General features: G+C 41.0%; 1 protein-coding gene across 9 annotated transcripts in view; it reads right to left on the bottom strand.

Annotated features, from left to right (window-relative positions):
* The window catches only part of VPS54 (VPS54 subunit of GARP complex), a 53,174-nt gene extending 33,571 nt beyond the window's left edge, over positions 1-19,603 (bottom strand). Inside the window, exons 1-8 of one of the 9 annotated variants that reach the window (XM_049799738.1) lie at positions 19,511-19,603; positions 18,926-19,037; positions 15,058-15,133; positions 8,814-8,975; positions 7,705-7,946; positions 6,114-6,192; positions 3,122-3,156; positions 1,656-1,787 (exon numbers count right to left, since the gene is read on the bottom strand). In XM_049799738.1, coding sequence (XP_049655695.1) covers positions 1,656-1,787; positions 3,122-3,156; positions 6,114-6,192; positions 7,705-7,946; positions 8,814-8,949 — 624 coding nt within the window. In that variant the 5' untranslated portion in view covers positions 8,950-8,975; positions 15,058-15,133; positions 18,926-19,037; positions 19,511-19,603. Of the gene's footprint in view, positions 1-1,655; positions 1,788-3,121; positions 3,157-6,113; positions 6,193-7,125; positions 7,207-7,704; positions 7,947-8,813; positions 8,976-15,057; positions 15,134-16,649; positions 16,737-18,925; positions 19,038-19,510 lie in introns of those variants that run through there. The other 8 variants (XM_049799737.1, XM_049799739.1, XM_049799745.1 and 5 more) reach the window with 8 other exon arrangements.
* Between the last annotated feature and the right edge of the window lie 392 nt (positions 19,604-19,995).

Below are 19,995 nucleotides of genomic sequence, written 5' to 3'. Positions count from 1 at the left end.
AGGACATAGGAATCAGAGAAAGGGTTATTATGATCATTTATTTATGTGATTGTACCAACCAGGTGGCCCAAGTCCCTTCAGTATGCTAAGTGAGGTAGAACAAACAGAACAAAATGATAGTACCTGCCTCAAATTGCTTACAGTCCCAATGTAGGGCAAGACATGGAAGGAGGTAAGGAAGAGAAAAACGTCAGGGGGAAATTGTTCAAATAGATCAGCAGCAGTCCGAAAAGCACTAATAGCCTAAGTACATGTGCCTAAGGCAGGTTTTTCAAAATTCTGTTGAAAAATAGCACCTGGAGCTAAGGATAATTATGGCAGCAGAGTGCCTATTTACACGTGATAAGTGTAAACCTTGTGCAGTTCAGAGCCTTTAAAAAGTAAAACAAAAAATCCGGGCCCATTGCAGTAATACGAAGCAGTGTAGTAATTTGTCAGGCATGTGGCTTTGGAGGCAACAGAACTGTTTTATACTATTTAGGTATTTGTATCACCTCTCCAAAGAAGTGTGGCTCACAGCTATTCAAAGCCTTTTCACTCCACTGCATCAGAGAGGGCTCTGGGTCTCCTTCACTCAAAGTCCATGTTGAGCATCCATCCTCCTGCTGCCAGGCACACTTTGTGAGTTTAAAGCATATGCCACACTGCTTTTTCATCTTCAGACAGCACTGCCACAAGAAACTCCAAAGCAGCATTCCTCCAACTTTAGGTGGGGAGGGCAACCCAATGAAGATCAAGTTAGCCTCCAGCAAAGCCTGTCTCTTCCTCCTGACCTGGCAGGTGAGCAGGAAGACTAACTCCTGGAAATTTGGAAACAACTTCCAGAGGATCTCATGTTATTTTTTCTCAAGGCACCTCACTATTTTTTTTTCCTTCTCCCCACCATCCCCAGCTCCCAGAAGCTTTAATAGGTTAAACAGGAAGGAAAATTAAAGTTGGAAAACAGACTCCAAATGATACAGATTTTCTATAAGCATTTTACAGGTATTCATACCATAAAAATGATTCATTATGGGATTTTCTACAGTATGACTACATAACTAACAACAAAAAAAGACCAAGTAAAGACTTCTGTTTCCAATATGAAAGAAACAGCTCTGCTTTCATGCTGTCCAATGCACTCAAGTCCTTTGTGAAATGCAAAAATGGATCAGTGCAGATGATATGACAACAAAAAGGTAAGAAGAAGCTCCTGACATAAAAAACCCTTAGGATTTAGTATTTCTTTTAGTACAGAAACCACAGTACCTTGAATCTGGAGTTTTCCTGAGATGCGAGAAAGCAATAGGCTTAAACAGCGTACAACCTTTAGCTTTCCCTTCTCATAGAATTGCTCTTCCTCCCTAACAGCTCCACATCTCTGTATATACCTGCTTCACTAAGTTTTAACAGTCAAGAAGAGCCAGTTATTAAGCCATATACAGATTCTTTTTTCCAGATTTGATAGATAGATTTATTTAGCAGGGAAAAAAGTAATCTTTCAGTAAGATGCTTCCTGCATTGTTTACTAACCATCTGTAGCCAGATGTAAAATGAGAGATAACAAAGACCACAACAGTGATGTCTCAACAAACAGTACAGAACAGTAGCAATGGAGTTTCTTTGTAGTAACTAGCAGCTGTGATGGATAATGACATCTTGTATCAAAGTCGTACCTTTTCTTGAAGTAACTTGGAGGAAGCTGCATCACGATTTCCTTTTCCACCAGCAGTACTAAAATGAGACCATGGTAAAACGGCATTAAATGTTAAGGAATCTTCCAAGGCAAAATCTGGTTTCATAAAAATCTGAAACAGAAAAACGAAAGAAATAAATGTGCCTCCCTCACCCCTACATTTTCCTCCCCAGTTAAACATACCTCCCATCTCATGAAGCTAACAGGGACCTTATTTGTTGATTTTCAAAAACCAAATTTTCATTTATCCAGGCAAACAAATTCATTCCAAACCTTACAACCAATTTACACTTTAAAACCTTCTGTGATCTGACAAAGTCTTGTATTCCTAAAAGTGGAAGGCACAGCTCCAAAATTACATAGGTTATCAAGCACCCAAGATGATCTAAACATCCTGTGTGTGGAAACATAGGTAGCATTAAACTGCATGTGGGTCCTCTAAAGGATCAGAGCAAAAATTCTTCAATAGCAGGGGAATCCTACTGCTGATCTGCTCATTTCTGGGGCCATAACTTCTACCAGACTGAGGATCCAGCCAGACGTCAGGGTGCAGCAAGTGTTCCCTGGGAGGGAACAGAGCCTCAAGCTGATCTCCTTTAGCACAATGCAGAAAACACACTGGTCACAGAAAGTCAGTACCATGCAACATTAACTACACATCTTAGAGAACTGCTAATCTAAAATTCTCTCCGATAACATTATTTTTACTTGACAAAACTGGTACAAACCTTAAGCTTCCAAGCAGACAGTAGTACCCTTTTCCTGGTATTTATGAAGTGTAATTTTAAAAGGTTCAACATAGACTATAGCATCACACCACACTCAAACATTCTTGTTTTCTGGACTTTAAACATTGTGGTGACAGCTATTCAAGTAACAGCCTACATGACTGGCACAGAGATGCTGACCCATATTAACACTCCGACTTCTTAATGTACCTAGAAAAAATTACTCAGACTGAAATGGAATCTGGAGTTCTGCCTTTTGTCAACCTGTCACAAAAACCCCACATCATATATGCTGCAATCATATATGCAAGAGGGCTTTGCTCAAGGATTCAAGGAGTTAAACCTAATGCTAAATTGTACACTATGCAATATTCAACCTTCTATCAAACTCTTCAGTTTCCCTTTCCTCCTAGAACATGGAGTGGCTAATTTTGCCCAGCTCTGAGGTTTTAACTATTAAAGATGAAAAAAGTAATGACATTTGTATTCTACTTTAAGTAAGAGAAAAATCAGGACCATGGGAAACAAAAAAAAGAAAAGAGAAAGGAAAAGCACATTGTTCTTAGTCTTTTTAAATTCTGAGCACTGTAGATCCTCTTGAGAATCAGTTCAAGTAATCAGCTTGCATAATATCTCTACAAAGAAGAGAGTACATTCATATATTCAAGACTACATATGAGAAATCCTTATAAAAGCTTACAGTGCACAGGAACCATACCTTAGGTACTTGTTCCAGATCTGTCCTGGATTTATCTAAAATTAAACAAAATACAAGTAATCATTCATGAGCAAACAATGGAAAACAATTACTTTGAACACTATTAAATCCTATGAGGAAGTCTTCAAGACAACAATGCCAGGTTCCTCACAGGGGGTGGACAGGGAACAGCTGTTATAAATTGAAATGAAATGTTCTGACTAAACACGAGGAAAAACTTTTTCACCATGAGGACAATCAAGCATTGGAACAGGTTGCCCAGAGGGGCTAAGTACTCTCCATCCTTGGAGGTTTTCAAGGCCCAACTGGATAAAGCCCTGAACAGCTTGGCCTGACCTCACAGCTGAGCTGGCTTTGAGATGGCAGCTGCAGTAAAGACCTTCTAAAGTCCCTTCCAACCTGAAATATTCTTTCAAACACTCTGTTGTCCTTTGTAGTTTGGATCTCATGCTCAGAGTATTCAAAGGTGCTCACACTTGGCTGCTTTGACAGTGAAAATGTTAGTCATACAAAGCAATCTACTTAGTACTTCACATTCCTCAATGCACTGTTCAATCAACTGGCATGGGCCAGTAAAAGATCCCTCTAACATCACCCCAATTTTAATGCTCCAAATTGAAGCGGCCCATATAATCACTTCTGCACAGCACTTGGACGATGGATGCACAAAGGTTGGCAAAAAAGACGAACAAGGTCTCAGGACAAAGTCCCAAGCACTCTGAGCAAGTAGCACAGAAACAGCCCTTCCCTTGAAGTAAGCTGACCTGACAATTGCAGAGGGTGAGAGAGTTGAGATGGGAAAAGAGGTGCATCATTGTACCCCAGCAGAACTTGAAGAAAAGGCAAATTCAGACTTTTGTGGTTCAGCCAAACCCCCCTTTTCCTCTCCATTAACTTAGTGTGCATTATGAAGAGGGGGCACATTGGAGGCCAAAAAAGGTGAGGAATTGAAAAGCAACAAGCCCATACCTCAGCTGGATGGTCTACTGGTCCCTGACAAACATGGCAAGCGCTACATCAGCATTACCTCCCACATTTCTCTCCCTCTTTCATTCTTTATTTGTATTGCAATACAAAAGGCAACCTAGGAATCACCCTGCTGTTCTTAATCTTTGGAGAGACCAACTCTTATGGAAGTGAAAGGCCAAGTCTTGTGGTCTGGAGTTAGATGAAGACAGGCAACGCTAACAAAAGAAATTATAGAAAATACTTTCAGTTTACCAAATGGTGCTTCTACCAGGAGCTGCCCATCTACCCAAGAAGCTCCCAGTTACTTTGGTGACAGTAATTTTCTCTTTTTAAAAACAAAAGATGCTTTCAAAATGGATTAAGCTAAGCCTGAAGAAGGAACTTTTATTTTGCAGTATGTGCCACAAACAGACTCATTCAGGAACAGCTATTCCAAAATAACATCAATCACAGAGAAACCCTACAGAAGGGCTTCCTTTTGCATGGAAAATGAGGAAGAAAGCCGATTGAAAGAACTTACTCAAAAGGAGGAAACTACTGAATGTTTCTTGCTGCATTAACTGTAGACATTGACACAGACAAGCATTGGCAAATGAACCCTTTTATGCTAACGTTTTTGAGAAAATATATTAAAATAAATTAAATATTAAAAGCTTCTTCCAGGTTATGAGCGTTTCTTTTCCTTTCGCTTGTCTTTTTCATTTTGCCTCTCGCCTTCATTTGTCCAGTTTCATGTTAGCTGAAACATTTCCATAAAATCTTGAAATTCAGCCTTGCTACAGATGCAGACACCAAAAAAGTTTGTCAGGTAGTCTTTGCTAACAGTAATCAGAGAAATATTAAGCAGAGAACTGGCCAGAGCAGAACTTCACAAAGTTCAACACAGGAAAAGGCAAAGTCCTGCACCTGGACAGGAATAACAGGCACCATTACATGCTAGGGGTATAGCAGCTAGAAAGCACCCCTGTAGAGAAGGACCTGGGGTCCTGGCAGATAACAGACCATGAGCCAGCAGTGCACTCCTGCGGCAAAGCATCCTCGGTTGCATTAAGCAGAGCACTGCCAGCAGGTTCAGAGAAAGTGATCCTCCCTCTCCACTCAGCACTGGTGAGACATCTGGAGCAGTGTGTCCCATTCTGAGCTTCCCAGTACAAGACAGACCTAGACATACTGGAGCTAGTCCAGTGAAGGGCCACAAAGATGATTAAGAGACCAGGGCATTTTTCATAGGAGGAGAGGCTGAGAGAGCTGAGACTGGTTAGCCTGTAAAAGCTCAGGGGGATCTTATCATTGTTTCAAAATATCTGATGAGAGGGTATAAAGAAGACAGAGCAGGCTCTTCTCAGAGGTGCCCAGTGACAGAACAAGAGGCAATGGGCAGAAAGCGATACATGAAGAATTCCATCTGAACATAAGGAAACACTTTTACTCTGAGGGTGGTCAAACACTGAAACACATTGCCTACAGAGGTTGTGTAATCTCCATCTGTGGATAAATTCAAAACCCAACCAGACACTGTCCTCCCACAGCTGACCCTGCTTGAGCAGGTGGTTTGGCCTAGACCATCTTGAGATGTCACTTCCCACCTCAGCCATTCCATGATCCTCACAGCAGAGCGACAGGAATGACACAGTGCTGCCATTCTTCACTGCAAAGTCAACAGCTGCTAGAAATTTGATGTGACAGTTTCAATAGATCTTAAATAAAAGGAAGTTAAAGAAAACACTGCCAGGGACATAATGACCTGCCATGAATGCAAACACGCCAAGGAAAAGTTTAAGAGCAGGTATCACAGCATTTTGGCCTATAAAATATCAGCAGTGGTCATGAATACTTCTAGTCAACCATGTCTGGGTTTTCAATTATTGTTACAAAGAAATCAGCAGCAGCTATTATTGCACATGAAGCCTCAAGCAACTAAAGGAGATGATCAGTATGTTATAGCATTCACTATTGAATGCTAGAATATACTGATACAAAAAGAAATTACTTTTTAACGACTAAAGAAAGGCCTTGACTGTACCATGGGTGTGTAATAGAGTCCTGTTGAAGGTATCTTTAGGAGTACAAATACTCTTGCATCTTTCATGAACCTTCTCTCTCTGTAAAAGAGAAAATATATTAAAGAATTATTCTGAGGCTTAAAAAAAAGAATTTTTTTCTTTGAAACAGACCATTCAGAACATTTTCAGTGAAACATAACTGCGTTACACTAAATAATTCTGAGAAGTTCACAATAGTACAACAGTAGAATTTTTTTCCTCTTAAAAGTTCAGATGATGTTTGTCCAGGTGAAAGGTACCAAAAATTTCAACCTGTAGTCGATATGCTATTTTTTTCCTGTATCTTTACATCTCAAGAGAAAATGAAGACAAAAGTTAGAGGTATAACAACTTCTCTGCATAATGAGATACAATGATAGATAAATTCTAATTACATATACAAACATTTGTTTGCTGTCTAATCCAGAAACTATACTAACATGCAATGAATGCTTTTTCATTGCTAAATTAAATCAAATCAAACTAGAAATTGCTTCCACATCTTACTAACGAGTACCTTGCTGAAACCACGTATCTTGTTTCGTCATGCTGAGCTTCAAATTTTATCTACAGGTGTAAACAACACCAGAGACCATAGTGGTGAGAAATTACGTTTCTAAAGAACACAGATGCTAGCTAGATCTCTGCTAGAAGCTACATCATGGGTCAGTTCCCTCTTCCCAAAATCTTCTTTCATTTAGCAGTCACTGCATTACACACTAATTTTAACGGATAGGCTCTTAAACATTTTAAATGTTTAATGTGTGAACTAATGGTAATAGTTCAGTTACAGACAATTCACTTTCACATACTTTAACTATGATTTACACAAGTAATACTTTCTGCAGCCAATTCTGTACCAGCAAAAAAATAAGAAAGTTACAAACCAAGGAAGCAGAAAACAGTGGGAGACTTCTACATGATCTTTCAGTTAAAAAAAACCAAATCAAAACAAAAAAAAACCCAAAAACCAACAAAAAAAAAGCTACATACATACTTACTGACACCTGTATTTTAAGAGTTTGTAGAAGTCTCCTACTGGTCCTGGTGTCCTTAGATGTAGCTTAAACCTTCCTGTTACAAAAGAAATCATTGAGATAATAGGCCTATTTATAGTTTAAGAACTTCATGTATAAATGTTTAAATTAGAGACTCTTAAAAAAATATCTCCAATCCTTGCAGCACATAGTCATGTTTGATATTTGATCCAAAGGCCTGAAAATGTTATATTGCACTGGAGAGCCCAATCATTAAACAGTCCTTACACAAAAAGGATTAATAATCAGAAAGAATAAATACGAACTGTAAGCCCTGGTACAGAGCTCAATATTCAGAAATACAAATGAAAAAAAAAATTGCCTAGTGAGAATTTAGACAGCATTTTCCACACTACGAATACTGAGATTATAAAACAAGAAATACCTAATGAAGACCCAATAAGCAGTGAAGAGCAAATTAATTATCAGCTAACTGTATGATGGACTACTAGCAGCGACAACCTCTAATTAGAAGAAGGAACGCAAATCTCTTTCTGGCACATAGTACTATGTGCATCATATTTTGGGTTCTTACCGGAGTGATTTCCTGTTGGTATAATGCAAAATGTTCCTTGGTGATCTGTGGGAGGTAGAATGAAGGCGTGACTTCAGTGTCCACAAAGTCCACTCCCCATGTTTTTGTAAAGAAATCAGATTCCCTTTTTGCTAACCTAGGATCATTTAATGCTGCTGGGAGATTGACTTTGGAATGATAAATAGTCCATCTGTGCTGATCCACAACTAGAGATGGACTGTCACATAAATTATTAGGATCGCCTGCAGCACAAAAGACAAGACAGTTTGTTAAGGTGAGAAACTGGAAGTTGTATTTTTCCCAAAATGTGGTTCTTAAGCAAACCATGTTTTCACAGTTACATAGTGGATCATAATTATCTATGCAAAAGACACATGATATTCTCCTTCTGCAACATTTTAACCTGCATTTCTTTTATCAGAGTAACTAACACAAGTTGTGAACACAGTGGTGTATTCACACTCATTAAATATATTTAGCTCAACAACATTAGTTTCTAATGAAGAGAAAAAAATTCCAACCACAAACATATTTTTAATAATCTGAACTCAATTGGAATGACAGTTGAAATTCATTAGCATTATATTTTGTAACTCTTAAGATCCCATCCCACCTACTCCTTTTTATAAACTAAGCTTCAGTATACGACAGCAGCTATTAACTGTGACCAAAACCTGGGTTTACGATAACATTAGAGACTTATGACAGTGCTAGAGACAGGTCTTGGTCTCTTACTTCCTACTGCAAGAGGGCTGGGGTATTTCACAGAAGTAATGCAGCTACACTCCAAGCACGCTGGATAGGTCTGTTACAGGCTCTGATAGAATACACCCTCTTCTTGCATGTGGTATGGATCCTAGCTATAATGTGGAATCACACAAGCAAGATCCCACCTATAATGCAGACTTCTAAAAACAAGCTGCAAATAGGAGAGCTTTCCCACTGCTCCAAAGGGACACTGGATGGTATAAAACAGAATTACAGCATACTTTGAAATAAGACTACAGCTTAGTACACTACATCTAGTATACAAGAAAATTTGACTGAACAATTGTAAATGGATTGGCAAATCTAACTGCATTTTCAGTCCCCTGGAACACCAACGTTACCTGTAGGTTCCTTGGGACACACATCAGGCAGTGACTGCACAGGTCGAAAGCGTTTCATGGTGTCCATTTCCTTTTTAAAGAAAGCATCACTGCTGTTTGACTGAGGCACTGGTGAAGAACTGTGGCTTGATGCCATTGCATAAAATCACCACTTGATGAAAGCTAAGGAAGAAACAATAAATATCAAGGTTTTAATGAAGTTCTGGTTACAAAGTGAGTATCAAAACAATGACACTCCATCAGCTACACAGTATTTTTTTAACTGCAACATTTTAACTGACACATTTCAACAGCAACAGGGGAAAGTTTATTTTAAACACACACAAAAAAAGGCAGAATGTAACTTCATAGTCTGTTTCCTCCCACACCTCTAGGCTTGAAGGATAGCTTGTCCTTGCACACAGCACCAATAAAATCATATGTTTAAAAAAAGAGAAGTCTTTCAGGCACTTCTTCCCTTCTATTGCCTAAGTATCGCAGCCATAGTGCATACATTCACAGCAGAACTTCCTCACAGGCATCAGGAAGCTTTGGTAGACCAACACTGAGGCTTCCACCTCCTCTGCCCTCCTACCATCTTTGGTGACTGCAGGGAGCAGATCACCTTTTGCATCTAGCCCCCACAGCGCTTCTACTGTCCTGGGGGCTGCCACTCCACAACAACCATGACAGCCCAGGCAGGGCAAGGAAAGAGACACAAATGATCTCAGTCTTCAAAGAACTCCTTGATAAAGCAGTAACTAGTAGCAGTAAGACAACTCTCAGAAAAACTACCCCATCTGCATGATGGCCTTAGGCCAGGATTGAAAGCGTGAAGACTGGTGCATGACCACAGCAGAGGGAGCTCACACAAGCTGCCCGTGCCCACCTCCAGCAGAGGGAGCTCACACAAGCTGCCCGTGCCCACCTCCAGCAGAGGGAGCTCACACAAGCTGCCCGTGCCCACCTCCAAGAGGCTTCCTGCAACTGCTCTACTCAAGACATGGGCAGAGCATCCTGCGAGATGTCTGCAAAGGCACGCCACACTCCGCAAGGTTTAACCACAGTGCATTACACACTGCAGTGAAAAAGGTAATGGGTGCAGGTGGGATATTCTGTCCCCTCACTTTGTTGCGCTCCTTTCCAGAGAAGGAGGTCTGCAGTTCAGACAAGCTCAGCAACAGCTACCCACAGATACAATATATCATTAATGATTTATAGTAATTGAAATAATTGGATTTCAGACAAATCAGAATCTGAAGAGCATAAGCATACCAGAAAAGCACGAACACATAGTATGCATAGAACATTTGATCACTTGAATCAGGAAAATTGACAATTCAACTTTTCATGGCTGCCTACTAAAGTAAGCTACAGCTTATTTCAGCATAAAAAGTATTTGCAGAAAGAAGACAATTAAAATGTAGATCAAAAAGCTCGGAAGTAAGGAAAGTCCTACTAATTTTCAGTTGAATTTTAAGCTCCCAATTTGAAAATAAACAGCCTTAAAAATTTTATGCCAGGGCTGAACAACATAATGAGTTCTTTCCATCTGTAAACAAAGCTGCATTTCCAAAGTATCAGTTGAGTCAGTAGTAAACTGCAGAACTATTAGAGGTTTAAGAGTTTATTAAAACATCTCCATAAGGTACAGCTCAAAGAGTGCCCGTTCAAAGGGACTGATCTGAATCCTTGCCTTTATGGAGAAATAAACACATCTAGCAAGATCTTAGCGTTTAACTACCAACCCTTAAGGGATACCTAAATTACTTACTATGCTGTGAAGGAGCACAAAAAGATAAAAGGCCTATTTTATCTTCAATCACTGAAGCAGGCACCAAGGGATGACTGTACGTCACCATGTCAACTTCTAACAGCATCACATGTATTACAGCAAATCTCATTTGGAAAAAAAAAAAAAGTTCTACTTTCTAAACAAGGTTGGAAGTATCCTACAAAACAATTCTAAAGGTGAGTTAAGATATGTACAGCTATAACAGAGCACCCCAATGAACAGGCCCACAATGACTAACAAACATGTATTCTGGCCAAAACTCTGCCCACTGGGTACCATTGCTGATGTTCACTTACCTCTCTCCCTTTCTATCTGACAACGCAGCAAGACAAGGAGGATCATGTCCTGGCAGAACCCTTTCTAAAACTGTTGCACAGGGACTGAACATCAGTCTCCCAGGTTTTCTCTGGAGGGGATTCCTTTCTTTCTTATACTAGAAAAAAACTTAACAGTAGGGGTAGAGAATGGGAGCGCTAATGGAAACTGGAAGTAGTCAGAAAGGGGAAAAAACCTTTCCAGACATCTGACAGACCTTCCTTAAATACCGTAAAGCATCAGTCTGTCTCCCCAAAAAGCCCCAAAGAAAACTTTTTCTCTACTACTTCTGTTGATGTTCATATTCTTACGTTCTTCCCTTGACATTTCCAAAGCAACTTCTTTCTTCATAAAGCTCTTCCCTAATGTTTTGGGGTGTTTTTGTGAAAAATCTAGTTTATGATAATGACAAAACACTTCTCATTTTAGCATTCTTAAAAAACACATCCGGTGCTAAGTTACAATGATCAAGTCTCCTAAAGGCATACAGTAAATTTATCTGCACTTGGAACTGCTTCAAAGTTCTGTATTTGCAGTTTTTCTCATGAAAAAGCCTCTGTAATATGAGAGACAGTCTGCTCTAGCCAGATGTATGAGCAACTAAGGCAATTCATAGAAAGCACTGAAATCTTGTACTTGTGCTAGCATCAGTACAAGACATCTCTTTCCTTTCCCCATAATCAAGTATTGCCTAAAAGTATATTCTAAGATGTGAATTGTCTCTACATAAATCTCAGTGAAGAAAACGCTAACTGCATTATGCCAGTCGAAGATTTAAAATAAATTTAAAAGACAATTTAACACTAAAGTCTAGCTCAATACCTCAGCCTTTCAAAACCAAACTATACCTACACTTGCACAGGTATTTTTATTACTTATCACCATAAAATATTCACTTTGCCTTTGTACACTGAAAAATCTTAAAATAGAATGAAAAGAGTACAATAAAATATCACTGCAAGCAGTAATCTTCATACTATTGAGTGTTTTTCAACAAGATATAAGGATTCTCAGGCAAAGGCCTTCTTAAGTGGCACGCAATATAATGCTGTACTAAATTATTCATAGTTAACAGCTATTCTAGTAGCCTTGTAAGTCAGGAACTTATGGATTATTAACCTCAATGAACAGCCACATTTGCACAGGAATAAACCCATCTGTACTGCCCAAAACCAGGCATTCCTCAAACTGCAGTCCTTAAATTAGTCAAGTAAGGATAGCTTCAGAGAGAGAAAGAAGACTGAACAGAATTACCTGAATTAAATTCGAATTACAAAGGAATATGTGACAAGTCTATATGAAGACAAAAATCCTGCCCTATACCTGAGCCCTTCTGTGCACGCTAACCCTGCACACAACTGAAAAATGGTTTCATTTGTTCACCAATAGAACAGCCGTTCCTCATGCCACACTAAATATTTTATAGACAAATTAATCTAACACTAGTCTTCTGAGTCAGCATTTTTAAATATGCAACAATGTATAAATTTGCTCATTTAAACATAGTAAAAAAATGAAACTCAGTGTTAACAGAGAACCAAATGGCTACAGAATGTTTTAACTCATTCAACTTTAAATGCAAGTGAAATGTAGGTAAATGTAGTTAAATGCACAAGCTGTGCAGAATGAATTATGAAACAATGAGTCCCCTGAGCCTCCTACTTAGAAAAGCATATGTGCAGCAAAAAGAATATGCAACTACGTAACTTAATGACATCAATATTTAAATTATATACAATTAAAACTGGGTTAGATTAACTCTGTTCTCTCCAGTAATCACCATAATTTATTCACATTTTGTCTAGCAACATGTATTAAATTAATGCAATGAAAAAAAAACTGTAGGGGCTAGATACAAGAGTAATGACAGAAATCCTTACAAGATTACAGCTATATTTGCAAAATGCCTTCAATATATTAAATCTACTTTGCACACACTAATTTCCTTAGTTTAAAAAAAATGACATTAAATTACACTGTCACTGTAATAACTTAATATTACTGAAGCTAAACAGTAAAATTATTTTTTTTAAATCAACCATCACAACAATGAAAATAGCTTCAATTATTTGAATTTCTGGTATTCTTATGGTCTGAACACACGAAGATTAGTATTTCATATTCAACAATCTTACAGCTTCATCTTTAAAAAAATTCTTGTTCAGCAACATGCTCAGCAACTATGATATGACACAGTTGTACAAGGTACAGCACGGAACGAAATGACCGTGATGACAAATGTAATAACCACATGCTTGGATACTGTACAGTCAGCAAATTAGAAGATCTGCAGTTAGTAACATCTTAATCACATGAATTTTAAGAAGTTATTCCTGTGATGACTACGCTATGACTCTTGAGTTTCATAAACAAGGTTTTAGCAGTTAGAAGAGTAACACAACAAAGCTTATTACTCAGAAGTAATTGCACAGAACGGTTATAACTCTTGAGCACGTGCTTGTTTTTGTAAGTATTAAGACTTGCATGAAGTTCATCAGAAACTGCCTTTCCGTATTCTGAGCGTTAGCCGCATACTTTGTTTTTCAGATCATAAGTCTTCACTACATCCAGTATTATCTACATAAACACAACATTAGAGAAGGTGCAAACTAAACCTCACCTATTTGTGGATCTTAACTTCGTATTTCCTCATTTTTGGGCAGTTCTCCATTAGCATTATCAACCAATTTTCTATTTCCTACTTAAGGTAACAGATTACGAGTTATGCATTTTTACTGGGGATTTTCATGTCCGCACATTTTGGTTTGTAAAGCTGTAATCTGTATTAACAATACAAATTAGAATTTATGAAGCCAGCACAATCCTGAAGTAAGTCTCAATTTATACACTAGACATACATATTTGTCCTGTCTCTGTGCTCTCCCTTCCAAATGAAAATAAATCTACAACATACTAGTAATTACCTTCAAGTTAAATTGGTAGTTTTGGTAAGTTACCTGATACTACAAGGGGCACCCAGGAACATGGACCATGTTCCAGCCCATACAATTCGTAGAATCTGCTCTCCAAACTCTATTTTGGCTTCAAAAATAGTGACATCTGAGAAGAGATACTAAGTGCCCAGGACTTCCACTGACCACACAACACTGAGCAAGTTCTCCTTTAAGTATTCCACACTGTCCATGATGAGCCACACTCAGACACCACTAGGTAATTATCAATAAGTACATTCCACATCCCAAAGGTAAGGCAAGGCTAAGTTTCTCTGTGAACATGAATGGCACCCTAAAGTCCCTGCTGCTTTTCATGGCTTTGTCTGGAAACAACAGAGTGAAATCAAAGCATTTGAAAGTACTGTTCTGGTTATCCAATACCCTTTGGAATAGAAAACCATCAGAAGCCACCCACAAGTCACGCCAAATCAAAATATTTCACCATTTCTAGAACAAGTGATAAATACCGAAGATACTTATTAAAGAAAATGGATACCCGAAACATAACTACAAGAGAAAAACGCACAAGGGATTCCTTCCAGGACCTCAAGAGCCAACAACATGCCTGTTATTGGTCTAATATATTTACTCTGTTAGCTTTCCCACTCTATTATTACACTGCTCTTTTTGCTAAATCAGCAGGATTTAACCCTGCAACAAGGAAACCATGGTATGAGCAAAGTACACACCACCTTTGTAAGACAACGTGAACCAGCCTGGACTAACGCAAGCTTTCAGTTTCTTTCAACCAGCTAATTCCTTGGGCTCAAATTTCCATGCTTGTCCCTGTGCCCCAAGACAGACATCTCTCTTTCAGCAGGGGAGCCAAGAAGGTTAGCTTTCAGCAGAAATGTTTAAGCAGTTTCAGAGAATGAGGTTAAGAATACAGAAGCTGTTCTGCTAACCCAAGCTCTTTCTGAACACCTATTTCCACCCTGGGATTTTAGAGTAGGAAGACGATTGTCAGGGGGACAACAAGGCTAGAGTCAGAGGAGAGCTGTGACTTGTCCCCATGGCAAGCCATCTACATCTGGTGCACACTCCAACATCAGATCTCCTTACACAACTCGGAGAGGAGCCTGTGTCAGCCCAGCCTTTCTGACAGCCCAATAAATATACATACATTTGTATTCATAAACACACATGGTTTTTAGTGCATTCCACACATCTTTTAATAGGATCCCAAATCTCATGTTCCCACCTGGAGGGTGTACCTTCTCTGCAGAGCTAGAATGAATGATGACCATCCAGATTAGCCTTTCTGGGATGAAAGCAACCTGAAAAGGAAGCTATGTATGAGTTATCTGCATTTCTCATCAGCCCTGCTTAGCCACACATACTGTTAATGATCCAGCATATTCTGTAATTCCTTGGACAGTGCTGAGTTGAGCCAGATTGCACTACTTTCTTAGCTAACTGCATCGTGGGGACTGTGGAAAAGCAAGAGCACTTGAATAGCTTAAAAAGTAATGCCACCACCCTCCCCTTAAATCACCTCTTTCATAACGCCATCTCAAAACGCTCTCCTCAAATGGGGAAACAGGCAAGAAAAAAAGTAATCTGACTACAAAGAAAGAACAGGACAGCTGCATCCCCACTGCAAAGCACTGTGGGTAGACCACAAGGCCAGGGTAAAACAGCATTTGACTTTCATATTATTACATTTTGTACCAGTTTTTACCCTCTCCAGCTGAAGTCACCTTAACAGTAGATTTTAAAAAAAAAAAAAAGGCAAAAGCGCTTTACTTGAGCTTCAGTTCTTTAAATACAAGAATAAGATCCTCTGAAAAAATTACCCCAAAAAGCCCCCATCACTGAATAATATGTTATTTGAATGCATGTATGCACAAGTTGTTTAGAGTACTACACAAGTGTAAACATTTTGTCAAAAATTGGAAAGGAATTTATCTCTCTATAGACAAACTATCTTAAAAGTCATATTTCACTGTTATTCAGATACTGAATAAAACAATTAAATGAAACATCTGTGATATACTCAATGTACCAAATGCACTTCGTCTCATATGGAAACCTGACTTCCCAATGCTGAACACAAATTTGAAATCAGAAGGCAGCTTCTGTGCTGGAGGAACAGACCTTCCTACAGCTATGTAGGTCATTACACATCAAGTTCTTCCATGCCAGGGGTGGTAAAATCATTCAGAAACAACTAACAAAGCAGTAAAAATGTACATCAGAGAAGAAAAGGCCTTGTGGTTAGTTGCCCACACTATCACACAGGATGAGAGTGAAATCTTTTTGCACTCTTTTTTTTTTTTTTTTCCAGGCATCAGCATTACAGTGTGCATTATCCCCTTGGAAAATTGTGAAATATGAGCATCTCATATAGCCCCACAGAGGTACATGCAGCTGAGCAAAGATCAAGGAGCCCCGGCAGGCATTCCAGCTAGAAGTCTGTCAAAGGCAGAGACCGCAGAGAAGTGACATTTTGAGGAAAGGCAGAAGAACTGTGCAGCCAGAGCAAAATTTGTAATGCTAAGGTCCTAACTTCATGAAAGAAGTTCGACAGAAGCTCATGGCAATTTGAGTCAAGAGCAAGTTTCCATGTGCAGGCTCTCCACTTGCTGTCATCAGCAGGGTTAGGCTCAATTTGTTAATCTGAAACTAATTTTCTAAAAACGTGATTCTTCATGAGAATCATGTCTTTCAAAAGCCTTAACAAGGCCCCAAACAACTGCAAGTAGCTACGAAAGAGCCAAATAAAAATATTTAAGTTTTGACATTATGCAAAAAGCTGAAACCAGGCATTATCGAAAAGCAGGCACAGCATACCTCATAACAAGTCTTATCAAGTGGTCTTGACATAGGATGCCAGTCCACTAGCAGGAGGCAGTATGTCACTCTGTAGGGCAAGTATTCTGCAAACAAGACCATCCAAACTTTACCTTGGTGAGCAACGAGAGTGCCACCCGTGTTTGTTGACAGTTCTTGTGGTGTTAATACTTGCCCAACAGAAGATCAAATGAAACAGATCACCTCTATTCACATCACTTCCTTTTAATCCCTCAAATAGCTTCCGTTTATAAGAATAATAAATATTTCTATAAAACGTAAAAAACTATGGCTATGTTACGCTTAGAATGCCAAAAAATAAAAGGAAGGCCTTACACCACTGCTTACAGTAACTGTGTAAAACTGATGGGAACTCTGTCATATCGCAAATCACCAGAAATGCTACTCCAACCTATCTTAAACACACATACACACACATCTAAAGTGGCTCCTTTTTTTGCTTTACAAACCAGATTAATAGGCGAAATATCGTAGCTGCTTCTCCGTCCAAAGATGAGTATTTTGGAACATCTGATCAGTAAATGGATCTGCCATTTTTGACTAGCAGAGAAATACATTAAAGATTTTTTACCTTTTGAAAAGAATACTCAGATCTTTTTTTAAAACCTAGCACCTAGGTGAAGTAGGTGCAAAGAGTTAAAAATATGGGGAAGACAAATCTTAGATGTGCTGGTAAATATTTCTTTGGACTTAATCATATGAGGCCCCAGAAATATGCATGTAGACCATCCATTCATGCTTACCCTTTCCCTCTTTAAGCTACATTAATAAAATAAGACAAGGAATAAACAAAATAAAATGTAAAAAAAAAAAAAGAACAAAAAAAAGTAACAGAAACCAAAAGAAAACTGAGCCTCCCAAATGGAACGATGATGATAAGATGTTCATGGCCCTTCACTCTTCTTGAGAAACTCGCAGCAACTAATTTCCCCAAAAGTATGAAGAAGGAAAGCGGAAGTGGCTTCTACACAGAGTTGCTGCCCCAAAAGAAGAAACGATACCTACATGATTCCATTTCCCAACTTCTTCCCACTCAAACTGCCAAAGAGCAAGTCTGCGGTCTGCTTTCTTCACTCTCTCTAGTGGCTCCTGATACTTCTCAGGCAAACAATATTCCTGTTCAACCTTGGAAATGTACATCCCCTTCTCCTCCCATGAGGTTTGTGCTGTCATCACGAAGGCAAAATTCCTCCACGCATGCACCAGACTCCTACTACAGCGAAAGACGGTACTGAAGACACAGGGACACCCAGTATAGATCCTATTACTGACAAATGGGATGGGAAAGGTAGAGCTGCTTCTCAGCATGCAGTCTTCAGACCTCACTGGTGAGGCTGCCCACACAATGCACAGCAGCTTTTGCTTAGACAGCCATAGATCTCCTGTCAATTAGTTCATTTCAGGCATTGTTTTCCTATCCAACAGAAGCACCATCCTATGCCCAGAGGATTTCAAGGGAACTATAGCTTTTGTCTCTCAGTTTGGGAGTCACGCTGGCTCTCAGGCTAAAGTAGTAATTACTACAGCCACTAGAACAATTAACACACTGCAGTCAGGTTTTTTAATAAGAGCATTTTTTCACAAGGTTGCAAAGCAGCTGTGATTGCACAGGGCCACAGCTGCGTGGAAGTCCATAGGACTTCTCATTCAGGACTCCGTCTGATAGGGTACAGGTGAGACAGCAAAGTCAGTATGCCACCTGTGCTTTAAAACTCTCAAAAAACCCCACACATGCAAATCTGTAGTCAAATAAATATTTTGATGTACTTTAAAACATGTACTTTACACGTTTGGGATTGCTCAATGTTCTGCAACAAAAATCCTAAGTATTTAGACAATATTACAGAGAAGGAAAAGAGAATCAAGAAAATACTAACGCCAAAACTGGACAGTCAGAGAAAGTCAATTTTTTGTTGAGAGTGCAGGAGGTCGATATCTTACAAACACACACAGGTATTTCTCTCAACAGGACATACCATGTTTGAAAAATTACAGTAAGGAAAGGTGAGAAGTGACATTTGTCTACGCACACAATTTTAGGATCGTCTATAAACCCAGGAACCATCGCAATCCCAAATGGGTTTTGGGTCCAACAAATCTTTAGCGCTCCACATCCCCGTCCATCCTGGTTGCTGTTAACCTGGGCGCCATGTGCCAGCATTGCAGAGAAAAACCCCAAATACTTGCTCCAAACCTTACTTCCCTGCACCAGCGCCGACCGCTTATGAAAGCCATGCTGGAGGAGCTGGCCATACCTTAGCGAGAACACACGGGGAGGATCTCGGGGAGACCGTCGTCATATCTCTCCCCGTCGCATCGTACAGAAAACTGCCCGGTCTCAGAGCCTGGGGACCGCGTGTCGGTGACCTGTGGAAGAGAGCCCACATGAGAGAGGGCCGCCACAGCCGTGCTCAGGGCGGCCCGGGAAAGCCTGGCTTAACGCTGACACTTCCACACAGGCTCAACACCTCCCTGCCAGGCACAGACACCGATTTCAGACACCGCCCGTCTCCCACCGGGGGGTTACCATGGAAATGCAAAACGTAAACTGGCAGAAAAAGGGGAAAACCGGGCGGCACTCCCCCCAGCCCCGAAGTCGGCACCCCTTCCCTCACGCCCTCCTCTCCCCGACACAGGCCGAGCCGCCCCCGCCGGCCCTCGCCCCGCAGAGCGCCCGGGCCGCAAAGACAAAGGCCCCCCGGGAAAATTCAACTTTCCCGGCCGCTCTCCGGGAAAGCCCCCGGCCGCGGGCGGAGGCGGGGAGGCACCGGCGGAGGCGGGGAGGCACCTGCGCCGGCGGGCCTAGCCGGCGGGCGGACGGGGAGCTCCCCGCTGCCTACCTGCGGCGCCGGGCGGGCGGCGCGGCCTAGCGCGGCGCCTCCGCAGCGACACGTCGCTCCCCCTGCGCAGGGCAGGGCAGGGCAAGGCAAGGCGGCGCGGCGCGGCGCAGGAAGCGGTGCAGGAAGCGGCCCAGGCGGCGGCAGCGGCGGCGGCGGGAGGGGTCGAGGCACCGCCTCTCCCCGCCGCCCGGGGGAGGAGCCGCCGCCACGGCCAGCGGAAGGGGCTGTGCCTGCCCGGCCGCGCTGGGGGTTGCGGTTCCGTCCTCTCGGGCAGCGGCTCCGGCTCTTGGCGCGGGGCCCGCCCTCTGGGAGACCGCAGGGCCGGGGTGCCGCCGTCCCACCTGGGGCGCGGCTGGACCCGCCGTCCCCGCCGTCATCCTGGTTGGCTGAGGGTCTCCGCAGTGCCCCACAGCCGGGGCGCCGCCATTTGGCGGGCCCCACGGACAAGGTGCTGCCATTTGAGGGTCCCCACAAGTGCCCCACAG

This window comes from Accipiter gentilis, chromosome 5 (assembly GCF_929443795.1).
Source record: "Accipiter gentilis chromosome 5, bAccGen1.1, whole genome shotgun sequence".
NCBI classification, from domain to species: domain Eukaryota; kingdom Metazoa; phylum Chordata; class Aves; order Accipitriformes; family Accipitridae; genus Astur; species Astur gentilis.
The sequence above is the reverse complement of the archived record's forward strand: the minus strand, read 5'-3'. Positions and strand labels throughout refer to the sequence as shown.